This window comes from Myzus persicae, unplaced genomic scaffold (genome assembly GCF_001856785.1).
Source record: "Myzus persicae strain clone G006 unplaced genomic scaffold, MPER_G0061.0, whole genome shotgun sequence".
Classification (NCBI taxonomy): Eukaryota; Metazoa; Arthropoda; class Insecta; order Hemiptera; family Aphididae; genus Myzus; species Myzus persicae.
The window spans coordinates 289,191-304,762 of record NW_019101948.1 but is presented as its reverse complement, the minus strand read 5'-3'; the positions used below and the strand labels follow the sequence as shown (position 1 = coordinate 304,762).

At 30.8% G+C, this 15,572-nt stretch overlaps 1 protein-coding gene across 2 annotated transcripts in view; it reads right to left on the bottom strand.

Annotated features, from left to right (window-relative positions):
• Window positions 1–2,859: 2,859 nt before the first annotated feature.
• Window positions 2,860–15,572, bottom strand: part of LOC111030842 (neural cell adhesion molecule 1-like) — a 195,087-nt gene continuing 182,374 nt past the window's right edge. The window contains exons 4-11 of one of the 2 annotated variants that reach the window (XM_022310538.1): window positions 13,051–13,172; window positions 12,201–12,351; window positions 10,208–10,305; window positions 6,246–6,420; window positions 5,802–5,998; window positions 5,437–5,674; window positions 3,631–3,678; window positions 2,860–3,336 (exon numbers count right to left, since the gene is read on the bottom strand). In XM_022310538.1, the coding sequence (XP_022166230.1) occupies window positions 3,215–3,336; window positions 3,631–3,678; window positions 5,437–5,674; window positions 5,802–5,998; window positions 6,246–6,420; window positions 10,208–10,305; window positions 12,201–12,351; window positions 13,051–13,172 (1,151 nt within the window). In that variant the 3' untranslated portion in view covers window positions 2,860–3,214. The remainder of the gene's footprint in view (window positions 3,337–3,630; window positions 3,679–5,436; window positions 5,675–5,801; window positions 5,999–6,245; window positions 6,421–10,207; window positions 10,306–12,200; window positions 12,352–13,050; window positions 13,173–15,572) is intronic. The other variant, XM_022310539.1, reaches the window with a different exon arrangement.

Sequence of the window (15,572 nt, the reverse complement as noted above, 5' to 3'; positions counted from 1 at the left end):
TAATAATAATGTGTATAATATACTCATAATAATTATATAATTTAACATTTAAAACATCAACACACTAATTATATTTCAAAATTGATTAAGTTTAATTTACGAAACTATTGTAACATATAATATTAATGACTTATATAATCGTAACAACTTAAATATCATTTAACATACTCTAATATAAGGTGATACAAAACCCCCTCCAAACATCTCACAAATATCGTTTTTAACCAATACTTAAAAAAAAAATGCAAATGATGATAACGTTATTATCATTAAAAACAATATTTTAGTAGGCCGTATTATTTTTATTTGAGAGTAATATGTTTGGGACAATTCAATTTATACTCGCATATGAAAAGCAATATGTTCTGATGAGTTTCAAATAATGTGTTTGAGCTAGTATATTATTGGGTAAGGAGACATTTTAATTTATGACCAACTGGAAATATTGAACAATTGAACTTTTGAGTACATATTATATATTATTAAAACGTCAAGGCAAGACAATATTATAATAAAACATTTTATAGCACAATTTTTAATACGTGATTTTTAATTTAAACAAAAATCAATTATTGAATTAATAATAATTTAAATGATACGGTTTGCTAAACTCAATCATACCAGAAGAATCTATGGCCAGTCCCAAGTAGGGTAAAATGAGAAGAAAAATAAATTAATAAAATATTGCTCAAACACATTATAGCTTAATATTATTAAAAAAAGACCGCCCAGATACATTACAATAATAATTTAAACTATTCCATCAAACACATTGCAATTTTCATAAACTCGCCCAATTTTAAATCAGCCATCAATTCATTTTCGATTTTTATCAAACCATTTCGTTTGACAATATTTCATATTTCATTTATTTTAAATTATAATTGCAAATCATATTATACATATTATAGTAATTCAATTTCTTTAAAATTATTATCAATGCCGATTAAAGACACCACTCGATCCTTACGTTATCTATGACAATTATAGTTTAGCACAAAGCTCATATTTTATTCAAGTTTATTCATGAAAATTGCCCATGTCTATATTGTGGCAAACATTTACAATTAAGTGTTTAAATTAATGTGGCCAACATTCCATTTAAGTAGTGTCGGTAGGTACCAGTAAAAAGTCGATTACAGATCATACACTTTTTCGCTACAAATTTAATGTGTCCTCTATGCAGTATAATATTCATAAACTTATGTTGTTGGTGGTCGTTACGACATGAGTACTATGTTCCTATGCTTATTTATAAAATAACTAAAGCTCTAGTTTAGACTACTGCCATCTATATAATCCTATAATAATACTTATGTGATAATGATGATCATATGTATAGTATATCCGTGAACAATAATATGTGTACTTAAAATACTGTTCGTGAAGTGCGATTCCTTAAAACTAATTTAAATACATAAAACAGTTATGTGTATAATAATAATATTATTGTGTTGGAAATAATTTTATGAGAAATATATTTTAAAGTACATCAAATGGCATTCTAAATATGTCATCTAAAATCATGAACCTCGGGAGTTATGGGAATAATATTAGTACATTTACTTCAAAATCCAGTTATTTAAGGTAGGGTACTAAAAAATAATAATTTCTTAACCATATTCAATATATATGTATATTATTAGGTAGGTACGCGTGTCAAATAAAAATATTGTTTTTTATTGAAAACAAGCGCTAGAAATAACATATTTCAGTGTTTATATAATATATTTGAAAAGCAATTTAAAATTATAATTATATTTTCAAGACAGCGAAATATCTAAACTCTATATTGAATGGCCAGAGAATAAAAACCGCTATCACTCATGTACATTTATAAATTTAAACTGCTACATTTTTTAAATTATTTAGGATAGAATATTTAAGAACATTCACATTAAATATATTAAAAATATTGATGAAGACAAAGAATGAATATTGTATTATGTTTATTCAACACCTTTAGTTTGTGGATAATTTGGCACGTTTTTCTGATATTTTTTCGACTTTTTATTATCATATAAAAAACACAATTAATCTGAGAAAGTTACATTTTTAAGTAACCCTCTTCTATAGAAAACCGTATTTATAACAGTTTATAGGTGTTAAGAAATAACTTGAAACCATGCTACTACGGAAGTTGGCTTTAAATATTGTGTCATATCGGTGTAACAGTTAGTACTTAAATGCATATTATTTACACATTGTGTATCTTATTTTTAATTAAAAATAACGTAATCACTAACAAGAAAAATACTACGGGGATTTGTTTTACCGATAAAATTGAAAATTTTAGTTTGTTTCTCAATTATTTTGTAGTGGGTCTATATAATATATAAATATAATATATGACGCGCACATCATCGCTACACTAAAGTGGACATACATTCATAATATAGGTAAGCAAACTAAGTAATTGTACAGAAAAAAACATGTTTATTGTTTTTATGTGATTGGAAACCAATATTATTGAAGGTTATCGTGAATAAAAATTTGAAAATTAGGTTGGGACATTCAATAGTAATTGAAAAATGTCTTCTAACACTAAATTTCTTTGGCAGAAAGAAACTGTGGCATTTAACACATAGTATATAATTTTATCGACTCCACTGAAATGTTTGACGTTAGGTCACTTAACTATTTATAAACTCTAATGAGAAAATCATACTAAAGATACTAGAAATAGGTGTCTGTGTACATTATCTGATTATCATAGTTTAAAAATTAAATAATTTTTTTTCCAATAATGCCCATTTATTTTTACTGAATAGATTGTTATATATTCTAATCTATGATGCGTGTTTGTTTTTCTAAGTTTAAATTAAAATGTGTGTTTGTTTTTTTTATAATTCTTAACTTTGGGATTGAATCTAATTCATTGGGAGTTTCAAAAGTATAGATTTAGATTGGAAGGTTAATTATTGTTCTAAATTATGTGTTTTTTTTTATTTCTGTGGATGATAAATTATTATTTACCTAGTTTATACTATCCAATCGCAGTGGTAAAAGCAGTGGCATATTCACTCATTCTCTCCCCTCCTATTGTTTCATTTAAAGTAAAATTTTCAAATTTATAGAGATGAATTTTAAGCAAATAATAGTTAAATAGTTAAATTTAAAAACTGCAATACCCCCCTGGTTGATTTTTTGCTTGCCCTGAATTACAGTATATTCATGCCACTGCTTTGATAATGATTGTAGGCTTTTAGGGGATTTAAACAATGGTGTTAAATGCGAAGTACAGGGTGGTGAAGAAGACGAATATGATGACGTTGTAACTGCGTTTGGTGAATCCGTTGTATGAAGAAGTTGAGCCAAGATCACGAGCTTCGGCATCTGAAAAATAAACGTATATCACTGCTGTGAGTAATGTGGCTCAATATATACAATACACCTATTTATACATCATTATAATATAAGGTGTTAAGGATAAAATGACACGGGGCAAACACCATACGGAATATAAACAATTTCAGGGTGCATAATATGCGTTCACACAAATCACTTTGTTTCTATCAGTAAAACGCTGGTCGGGTGGGTAGTGAACAAAAAAAAAATATATATAATATGATAACAATAATCGTAATAATAATAATAATAAAAATACAATATAATATAAGAAATACACACTTGATGTCATTGAAATACCATAGGATGCTTGATATTTTGGATTCGATTCTACTCATGCCAGCCAATGAAAAAAAAAAATAATAATAATAAAAACCATGCAAAGATGAAAAAATAAAAAATAAAATAAAATACAAATATATCCTGTGTTTGTGTATATAATATAATAATATTAAAGTCAGTGTTAGAGGAGTGAATTGGTTGTGAGTAATATGCTGCCATTTGAATAATTCGGTTATGTCATGAGTTATGTGTTCTTTATCTCAGACCCATCGGTCGGCCGCCGTAATAGTGCTCGGTAATTAAACAATTAATACACGTCAAACATTTTTTTTAATTTTATTTTTCGTATATGTGTGGTATTGCATAAAATCAAGCAATTAGTAGTTTTTCATGCAAACACGCCATATTATACATATATGTTTGTGTGTATTATTTTTTTAACTACCTAATAAATTAAAAAATAAATAAACACACATTCACAAACATAGGTAGGTAGGTACATTCAAAACGCTTATATAGCATGCAATTGTGTTACGCATCATAAACTAAAAACTGAGAGTTTGAATAATTATTAATCCAAATAAAATTATATGCGAAATATTATTAGAAAATTTCTAGAACATCTGAATCGATGTAATGACAATTAATATAGAGTTCGCAATATTAAGTGAATACTAACATATTGATTTTTATTTATTCATAGGAAATAAAAAAATAATTGTTGATATAGTAAAATATAACTCTAAAGTATTTGCCAAAAATAATATGAAAAGCGTTTGTTCGAATGTTTTGTACGAATATCACATATTTTTACAATCGGTACCTAATAAAATACGTAGTTATATTTAAGGGTCGAGTTCAATTTATTTTTGTTTCATTAACATGACTATATTTTACGACTCTAATTCAAAACACGACATTTCTATATTATATTATAAAATACGTGAGCATCCTAGGTCAAAAAACATCAAATGAAAAAAAAAAATATATCCTTCCCTTTAGTTGTTCTGTAATGTAAGCAATTTTATCCGAGCAAAAGACTTCGAGGCAGTAATAATATTGTTACACGAGAAGAAGTTTTTGAATCGTCTTTCTACCTCCGACCGAATGTATTCTCCCTAGACGTGCAGTATTACTCTCTACAATATGGAGATCAGTCACCCCACAGAATATGCAGGGCGCTCTGGTGGTGAATTTTTACGCACACCCTTAGCCGAGATATACTGTCTTATGCACACAGAGTGCGCAAGAAGGAACATTTAAAAATGGCGAGATATTTTTTGAGTAGAAAACCCGGTGTCGAAATATTTGTTGAACTCGACAATTACAATACTCTGACAGTTGCCATCTCAATTCGGGTAGTTCCTAACTGAATTTTGCAACTGAATCGCGTATGGGTGGCAAAGGTAATATTCGTCTATAGAAATTAGTACACGATGCATAATATTTTCAATTGAAAAAAAATTAAAATTGTCTACTACCTGCATTTTAATTGTCAACGCGTTAGGGTGAAATATGAATCGAATTTGATTTTTTTTTTTTTGTTGTTGATCGATCTTATAGCAGTCATGATTGTATTTAAACAGTGGTCGGCGTCAGAATAATAATTACGTTCAAAATAATATAACAATTACACGAGCTCGCATTTACTACATACTTGTACGCACTGTTGAATTGTTCACTATTGAATTCAACACTACGGTGAACAGTGGTGATGTTTTTCTGTTTCGTTTGATTTTTTTTTTTTTTTTTAATAAAATAAAAAGTAGGTATTTATTAGTCGCCGAGAATGACTTGTGCTCTTACCGATTTCTGGAGTGGCGGAGGTGACGAATTTGAATACATCGGACATCGGGGTCCAGCCGAATCGGTTTTTGGCCATGACTTTGGCCTCGTATTCAGAGGCGGTGTCCAATCCACGGATATTGTATGACATGCGGTGGGTGAATTGTTCGCTGGGAACGGCCGGAAGGATCACATCGTTCCACTCGTTGCGCATGCTGTTGTAGCCGTAAATCGGACTGTTGCCGTATCCCTCGTTGTCCTGAAAACGCACCGAGTTTACAACATGGTCGACGACGGCGATCGATTTCGCGGCATTTTATCATGACGCGAAAACATAATCTATAATAGTTCCGATTTCGGTTTTACGACACTGTCGTTTCACTCACGTTTCGAGTGGGCGGCTTCTTCGGCCACTGGTATTGGGTTCGAGTGTCGGCGGGGGACTCGTCCGGAAGCGGAACTTTCCTGTAGAACAATTTGAACTCTTCGATGGGAGTGTAGCTGTCCACCGACCACGATATGTTGTAATTGTTCTGGTGCCGTCCGTTTTTGCTGCTGTTTATCTTCACGGGATTTGGTTTTCCTACATTGACACCCAAATGTACATGTTAATATAATAGCACACGATATTTTGGTATAGACATTTATTTATATTAGAAATACCCTTAGGTAGACACTTATTTAGGAGCAAACAACATATTAATATATACATCGAAAACAATAGTAACACGTATTATCTTACTTATATGTTTTGCATTGGTTCACACCTGGGTATATTTTTAGACAATAAAAATAATACAACTATGTTTTAATCGGTTATTTGTGTTCACCTGAAAGTTCGACGTAAGCCCTGCTCTTTCCGACGACGTTGTCAGCCACGCAGCTGTAATTTCCGAAATCACTTGCCTGCACTTTTCTCACTATTAAGGTGTGTCTGCTTCCTCTAACTTCAGTAATGCGACGTTCGTTCGTGTCTAACTTCAATGTATCTCTATACCAAGACACCTGTGAAAAAACGTACACAATTAAACGTCAAAATTACAACTAAAATCGCAACAAAACATCGTAAGTCTTAATTTAATTTTTTTTTAAATTTAATCGCAATGGTAATACAGTAATTCAAAAGGCAGCCATTGTTACTGATACCCGTAAATTTTTAACGTAATAAAAAAACATTTTATACCGTACGTATGTAATGCAATACATAGTATATAATTTACTTTTAATCGTATCATTACAAAAATAAAGCTTAAAATACACACTAACCAGAACTCGTATTAATATTCGCAACAACTAATTTGTATTTACAAACCGTGGTACATAAGTTATATATAATTATGTACTATATATTCAGTGTAATAATAATATATTATGCTTGCATTTTTGACCATGTCAAACAAATTGTTTTTCCGCGCCCGCTTGGCCACGAGGAAAAAGTAAGGATGGTCTGTCCTCTCAACCAAACACTTAAAGAGCACAGAATGCAAGTACGTTTGCAGTCAGCTTTCGACACACTCGCTATCATTAGTAATTAAAATTTCATAACCCAACCCCATGTTACTTTTTTCTCGTCTCAGTTACACCTTAGCTGACATAAAAACAAACATTCAGAAATCACATCGTGAACCATGTAAGAAAACCATCACCCGTAGAGGGTACAGAACACTTCACCCATCTGTCATCCACGTCGACAGCGACTTAATCGCTATTCCATGCGTTTTCGTTCAATATAATTAATTTAATGTCGATCAACTTATTTCAAATATACGTATAGTAGGTACCTATATATAATCCAACCGACCATACTTATTATCTCGGGCCCAACGCATATAATATAAATTCGAAATTTGATATTCAGTTGAGCTCGATCGTAGAATACTACAAATCACGTACTAAGCATATTCTCAGTGCTTCGAGATTTATTCATTCGATAAACACTCAGCTTTATCTCAATTTCAATTTCAATATTATATTTCTGAGTAAGACGAACTATTAAAATATTTTAGCATTTGAATATCAAGTGATTATCGAGGCTTTACAGATTAATTTATGTTGTTTGTAAAGTGGCATGTATCAATAAGTTACGGTGCCTTTGACTCCTCGCTAAAACCAGGTTTCTCGTTATCGTGGCCCATACACTTAATTTGTTTTATACATGTTATTACAATCACTACAACTACCTCTTAAGATTAATTGTTTTAATCATCAAAGTACATTTTAACGAATAAAAACCAATTGTAGGAGTAACACATATTATTATGTCAAAGTAGAAACATCGATGATCGATTTAAATCCGATATAGACATAAATCCCTAGGAAGCAGTAAAAAAGCAAGTAACTATAAACATAATATTGTTCATAAAAAAAAAATTCAAATTATATTATACGTGTGCCTTCAAAACATATAAATATATCTACACATATCATAAATCGCACTACAAATATAATAGTATAATATAAAAATATTACCCTAATGATGCCTACATTAGCTACTACCATAAAATTGGTCAGAACAGAAGACCGCCAGGTTCCTCGTCGTTTTCGGACGTTTAGTGTTGGACGTCAGACCTTTCCGGTTACACATACCTACCCGTATTTAACACGCACCAATCATTGGAATATCACAAAAAAATAAAAACTGTATTATTCGTTTCTGTCCCTCTCATAATAATTATCATATTATTTTCCCCGTCTAAGCTTTTACTTTACTAACACAAAAATCGATCCACACAAAAAAATATTCTTTTAAAATAATATGTATTATGACTCACAGAAGTTGATTAGTATATTATTCTAAAAAAAAAAAAAACATAAATTCACGACGAAGGCCCGGTATTCACGAATGACGCGTTTGAAAATAATTATGACTAGACTGTAGGTAAGCATTAAAAAAAGGTTGAAAAATGTCAGCAAATGTATAAATAGTGTGTGTGTGTGTGTGTGTGTGTGTGTGTGTGTGTGTGTGTGTGTGTGAACAGTATATATAGATACCTGATATGAAATATACTATGCGGTTCTCTTGTTGACGTCATAATTAATGTTCACAAGATAAACTACTGTCGTTTTTTCCCGGGGCTTTTTGTTCGCGAGAAAGTTTCCCGTGCATACGACGACAAACAGTGACAAATACCCGACGCGTGGTGATTTTCGACGACAAAATTCGTAATTTAAAGGTGGCCGGAAGGGACCAATTCACAATTTCCGAAAGTGAAGACGTACGGAAGACTGCTGTGCGCAACAATGAACGGCCGAGCAGAACTACTATGCGGCCGAGCACCGGCCTGTCAACACGCTAAATCCCCCTGAGGTATGTTGCAGTTATAGTATAGTTCGTTCGCTCTCTAATTGTCCTGCGAGTTTCGTCGAAAGTTTTCGACTTACGAGTTATAATACAAAGTAAAAAGCAGGTCCGTTTAACAATAATAATATTAAACGTGTACGATTATACGAATGTAAACAATTGCGGTAAATAAGTAGCGTGTGTGTGTGTGTGTGTGTGTGTCCAAGTCGTATAGGTTTTATTTTAAGTACACTGCAATAACAACAGCGAGACCAAACTGCATCTGAAAATCAATATTTTGACTTTTAATTTTTTTTTTTTTTTTCGATTGTAATAAATACAGGACTCTAATGGGTTTGCTAGAAAAATATCTGTTCTCGGTGATTAAACAGTATGATATAACGTAATAATAATACGTCGATGTGTTCGTGTCTGTCAGCTTTTTGTTGGCTGCGCACGTTAGATAATATTATATTAATTATTTCGGTGGCAGTAAAATCCTCGAGGTCAGACAAGTTCTAACGGGAAGTACAACGTCCAAGCGTCCAACTATCTAAACCGACGTCTACAATATACAAACCTCGGCTTGTCGCTCAAAATACTTTCGACATCGAGAGGTGTTGGATTGGTAAGGCACACAATGGACATTTCGTATTTGTCAACCAACCACAGAAATATATTAGTGAGTGATTTGAATAATATCAAACAGGGAGGGCAGTTTAATTATCAGCTGAAATGCCCTTTTACGACAAATGATATCGAGTGTTACATACCTGCTGAAAGTTAATTTCGATTATTTGCAAACAACGTTGTGCGTTTGTGTGTCTGGCTGACAAAGTGCTGTACCCCACTCAAAGTTTTAGAACTTATTTTTAAACACATATCGCCATGTTTGTCGTGGCCAGGTAACCACAAGTACATATTATTATCATCCGCCCACCCGGGTCTCCCACTTAAACTCTAAAACTAACATAACACTATTTGAATGGCCAATGCAAATTACTAATTGCACACTTAAAATAGTTGAATCCACGTAATAATACGCTTTAAATTGGATACATTGTAGCATTTTAATGGAGCTCACAAATAAAATTGATTTTTTGTTTTTTTGATTACCGACAATAGGTATAATTAATTATCAATATTTAAAAATTATACAATAATGAGGTAAACAAGACGGCAAAAAACTTTGCTGTACAAAAAAATATGGTAATTTAATCGTGTATAGGTACAATATATACGTTGCACGTATAAAGACAACATTTCAACAATTTTTTTTGGTTAACTGATTTTTATGATTCATACTAAAACTTAATCCATCTTTAATGACATCGCTGCGTATAGTTACATAGATATTAAAAATATAATATATTAACGTTTCAATTAAAATCTTTTAACTGAAATCATATTACGAGCTCCGTTATTAGTGTAAAAAAAAGATTCAAGCATCTAGTGTTAAATAAAATTCGATATCGTATGATTTCGTTCCAATATTATGGTATAATTATTTACCTCGGCATGTGGTTCAGCGTTGACAATGCAAACTAGAAGTGCTTCGTTTCCTTCGCCAGAATGAACCCATACGCGTTCAACTTCAATCTCCGGAGGATCTATAAATCGATTATGATTAATTTTCATACATTTTTAATGAACAGTTCACTGAATATTAATATTTGGTTCTTAAAAACCAATTGCAGTAGACACATCATAATAATATGGTTCAACAGCTATTAGTATTTTTATGATACTAAATGTATACGAGTATGACGATAATAGCGGTTTTAAAAATTAAATTTTGTTCCACAAGAGTTCACTGGTTTTCTTTTTTTTTTTTATCTCCGTAGTTTTATAATAATAACTTAAGCTGGAGTATAAACTATTTTCGTAGCGCAAGTGCCATCAAAAGTTGTCAGCTTATAATTGGATTTATTAAACAATAGGACTAGAAGATTCAGTATACTTATCTTTAATTGAGGACTATTTCAGAACAGGGACTCTTCGGGATGAGGATTTGTAATTAGATTCTTTTATGAACCGAACAATAATAATGTGTGTATTTGTGTGTGATGAAAAATAAAAGATAACAAAATAAAGTACCCTATCCCTTCGGGCTCTGCATCTAGGCCGTTCGAAATGTATAAATACTTTTACGGTGAAGGTGTAATCCTTTGCTTTTGCAGTAATAATAATACACACTTCATGCTCTCGTATTATTATTAAATTTGATATTTTTCAATATTATCATTGAGTATGATTAAAAGGAAATCGGGCTAGGTCGCTGCAGACGGTATACCTACACTGCCAATATCACGATACTAATGTAAATCATTATTTTTTTTTCTTATTCTTAAGTAGGCAGAAGGTTAAGTGCACGTGCATGGTGGATAATTAATTAATTCATCATTTTTACTACCTAGGCGTTTAATATATATATATATATATACACCTATACAACACATATATGAGCTAAACTAATGTCGATGATAATATTCAATGAACGAGTGGTATTAATATACGTATGCGTCATTATTTAGACGTACACGAGGGGAATGTGCACGGGAGTGGAATGTGCACAACCCTTATCATGTGCTTAGACAATGGTAATTTAATAAAATATGAGAATAAAGTGTATTCAACAGTCTGCGAATAATGAAAAATAAATAAAACGTACCATAATAATGATAATAATAATAATATGACTGCGTGTATATATAGACTATAATCTATCAACGCAACATTATCCTCGTATAATATGTTTTGTACGTCGATCGGGCTTAAGTCCGAAGAGTACTTGATTTATTTTATTGGTGCAAAATGTGAATTTTTAATAAATAATACTAGACATTTTTGAACCGACGTATTTATAAATTATTATAATTTATCGGTTGCAACGCTTTTTCAAAAATATTTATTCGCCAGTATATTATAATACAGACGAAAGTTCGGTAGGTACTTGCAGGTCATTACTTGCATTAACCTTATCGGTTATTATACTTATAACTTATAAGGTACCAACAAAATAATTTGTTTAGTCATAATTTAACAGCGCGTATATTGTGTAGGTATACCATTTTTATATAGCGAAAACGAAATAATGACAATAATGTAATTTATTTATATTGATATTATATATTATCTCGAATAGGTCGTACCCATATTTTATTGATTTTTCTCCTTCAAACTTATAAGTCTTTTAACAATTTTTATTTTAGTGAACGTCCAAACTTTAAGTGTTGCAATTTTTTTTTCTTTTCGTCTATATACAGATTGACAGAATAATAATATAATAATGTGTCAAGTACCCTACCTATTACGTAACAATAATGCGCGTTGTTACATTCGCGACAGTAGCTGGTACCTACGTATTTATTATGTAATGCTATGGGGGTTTTTTTTTAAATTTCGGAAAATCGAAAGTTTCTAGGTGTCAATAATTATAGCACCAAACGATAGGCACAGTTATAGTTATGTTTCGGGAAAAATGTCATATGTATAATATACTCACATAGAATGTTGACTGTAATAGTTTGTTCAGCAGGTTGTCCGACGTCGTTATAAGCCGTACATATGTACAATCCGGCATCGTGACGTGTGGCCGATTGAATTATGTATGTATCACCAGTTGCGTTTCTCTCGCCATTTGGAAGTACGTTGTTCTAAAGTGTTGAAACGGACATTAATGGATTACGATGGATATTTAGTAAAATATGAGAGACGTGTGGGGGAAAAAAACGATGACTATTGAAATGGATCTACGCCGGACAGTTTTATTGCGTGGTAGATATTTCTACGTTCAGTAAAATCAACGACATTTTATAAATAATGTTTCTCGAATCAGCAGAGAAGTATAATTTCGTTTATAATTTAATATCGAGCTCGCCGGTTTTATTTATGATAAATTCACTCAAAATTAATTGAGAGGAGCTTTAAATAATTATTCTCCAACGGATTTTACTGTTGTTAAAAACTTTTTAAACATTTCGATTTATATTGTGTTCAATCTGTACAATGCTTTTGTCATTATAACTATAGATCAATAATAAACTAACACAGTTTACAAATAATGATTGTTACTTTTATTAGTGCACTTATTCTTAAGTGTCTGTCTAGAGTGTCGACTATTCTGGAGAGAAATAATAACATTTTCAATTCATACGGAATAGTTATTGTTGAGTTAGAACTAGAGTTTTAACAATTATTGACATTTATAGTTCTATAATAAAAATTATAGTTGTATTAATTGTTAACTGAATCCAATATGCCATACCATAAAATATGTGTTGCCTAATCGTAATAATTAGTAATGTTAATAAATACTCAACTGATTATAATTATACAAGAATATGATATATTACCTTTCTTGTCCATGTTATATTAGGAACGGGGTTTCCGTCAGCTTCGCAGTTCAATTTGATCATGGAGTCCTTTTTAGTGTCAATATTTCCTCCTGACGTCACCGATTTAATTCGTGATGGAACTGTAACATGAACAATAAACATACATCAATATTGTTCGTTTAACATAACAATTTCCATAACAATATTATATAACCATAAGCAAACAAATACACCTCGAGACGTGTATGTAATACACGAATGTTTTTGAACAACTAAATTATTGCACACGAATGTGGTTAATTGGATCCGAAAAATCGTAGTCTTCTACAATTTAAGACCTACATTAGAACATGATTCGACAACAAATTAAGGAATAATTAGGCACTATCGACAAAATCACGTGTAACAGAAAAACCTTGTAATACGGTGTTTTTATGGGCTGCATTTTGTTTAATATTGTCCGAATAATATTGCTGTATGAAAAAATCAGGCTTTATAAAAAAAACAATGTAGATTCAATAATGATTCAAATAATTGGTCTGACCTAAATCGATGCTCAATAATTGTGAGACAGTCATAAAAACTGAGAAAAAAAATAGTGGAACATATTAGAAAATGACAAGATTTTGTAGAGATACCAAAGTGTTTCATTTTTTTATGTTATTTTATTTAATCCAACGCTTGTCAGTTGTTGTGTACTTGATTTTCTAGAGTAAAATTCTTTGAGCTTAAATTTTAATATGAAAAAGAATAAAAATAATTATTAAAAAAAAATTAGATTTTGACACAAGAAGTGTATAGTGTCACAATGATGTGTTTTTGTAATACAAAAATATAGGTCAGTTAAAATGTTCTAAAAGTTTCACAAATGTGCTTTTTTAGCTGTAAATGAATATAAATGGTGCATGGGCGTATCCAAAGTTTTATTTTGTTGGTGAACGAGAAGGGATAGGGGAGCTGATAAAAATAATGAAAATATACAACATAAGACATGAAATACCTATCGAAAAAAATCGACTTATAAAAAGGATATAATATTATATTTAATATATATATATTTATATATATATACCTAAAGGCATCGCAAGGTTAGAAACAAATGTCTTACTTCAGATTTTTAGAAAAATTTCGAATTTTATGAATTTTTTTTATTTTCCACTTTCTATATGATAAAACATAATTGTACCACTTCAACGTAGCTTAAATTCTAACCTAAATTCGATTGTCATATAATTTTTGTAATATTTTCGTCACCGACATTATTGTGGTTAGTAGTGTTGAGAATGTTAACATAATGTTACATTATGCTTGACAGATCATTTTAGTAAACCATTTTTTTTTTAGTGAACGAGTACATTATTTCGGTAAAACTATAATTAAATTCACTATAGGTTTAAAATGCAAGTAAAATATTTACGAATTTATAGTTTACATAATGTCTTTCTTGATACTTCAGAATTTGTATAAATATTTCAAACATACATTAAATTAAAATATGGTTTGACACTTAAATATACATTAAAAAGTAATGTTATGTTCTGAACATATATTATTGTTAACGGCATTTTATTGTCTGTTAGCCACACAGTACGTATTGATGAGAAATTTGATATTTCGTTTACTGAATACCTTAAATACGCAAGCTTTTATTTGCAAGAAATATATTTTGAGGAAAAAAATTAGCTCCTTCACGCACTCAAAAAAAAAGTACATAACCATTTAAATTATTATGTTCTTCTGAATAATTTAAAAAACAAAATTGTTTTGATCAGTCGGGTTTTAATTTATAATAAACTCATTATGGGTTCCACCAACAGAAGTTTAAAAACGGAGACTTATTTGTAATTTTGTTGAGTTAAATTAGAACGTATAACGAACGAATTTAATGATATGGTTTCTTAAAATATCTTATACAATATCATTACACGCTATCACTCATGAAAAGTCCACCGATCAGTACTATCGCCGTTTGTAGACTTATATTGTGGCGATAATCTGTGTTAGATTTTTTTACTTATTAGTTATTATGGAACATTAAAAAAAATTCAAACAACTCAATCAGCGAGTGTCAGTGTCCGGTATAACGCTGCGTCGGAGTTTTTGTACAACGCTTCGTTATTGTTACCACTTATTGTTACCGCGGTTGAGTTTTTCCCGTACAAAATTCAATATTTATTAAGCACACATTATAATAGAGGGACATTGTCGTATCGGAGCTATATAATAATTATCGAGTACTTACTTCGGATTTTTAAAGGCAAACGCTTTTGACGAAATATTTTCGGTTTTTGCAAGAAACAGAACCGTCCAGAACAACTATTCGTGTTATCGTGAAGTAATATTACGATCAAGGGCCCGCCGAAGTGTCGCAAAAAAAAATCTATATATTATCGAACGTGTGTAAGCCATTAGGGGCAAAACCAAGTTATATTATCTGCAGTGAATAGTGCGTTTCTCTATTCTGACTTAAGCGATTTAAACTTTCCTAAACTCGACTAAACGTGCTACCTATACCGAATGTGCGTACGAATAAGGCGATT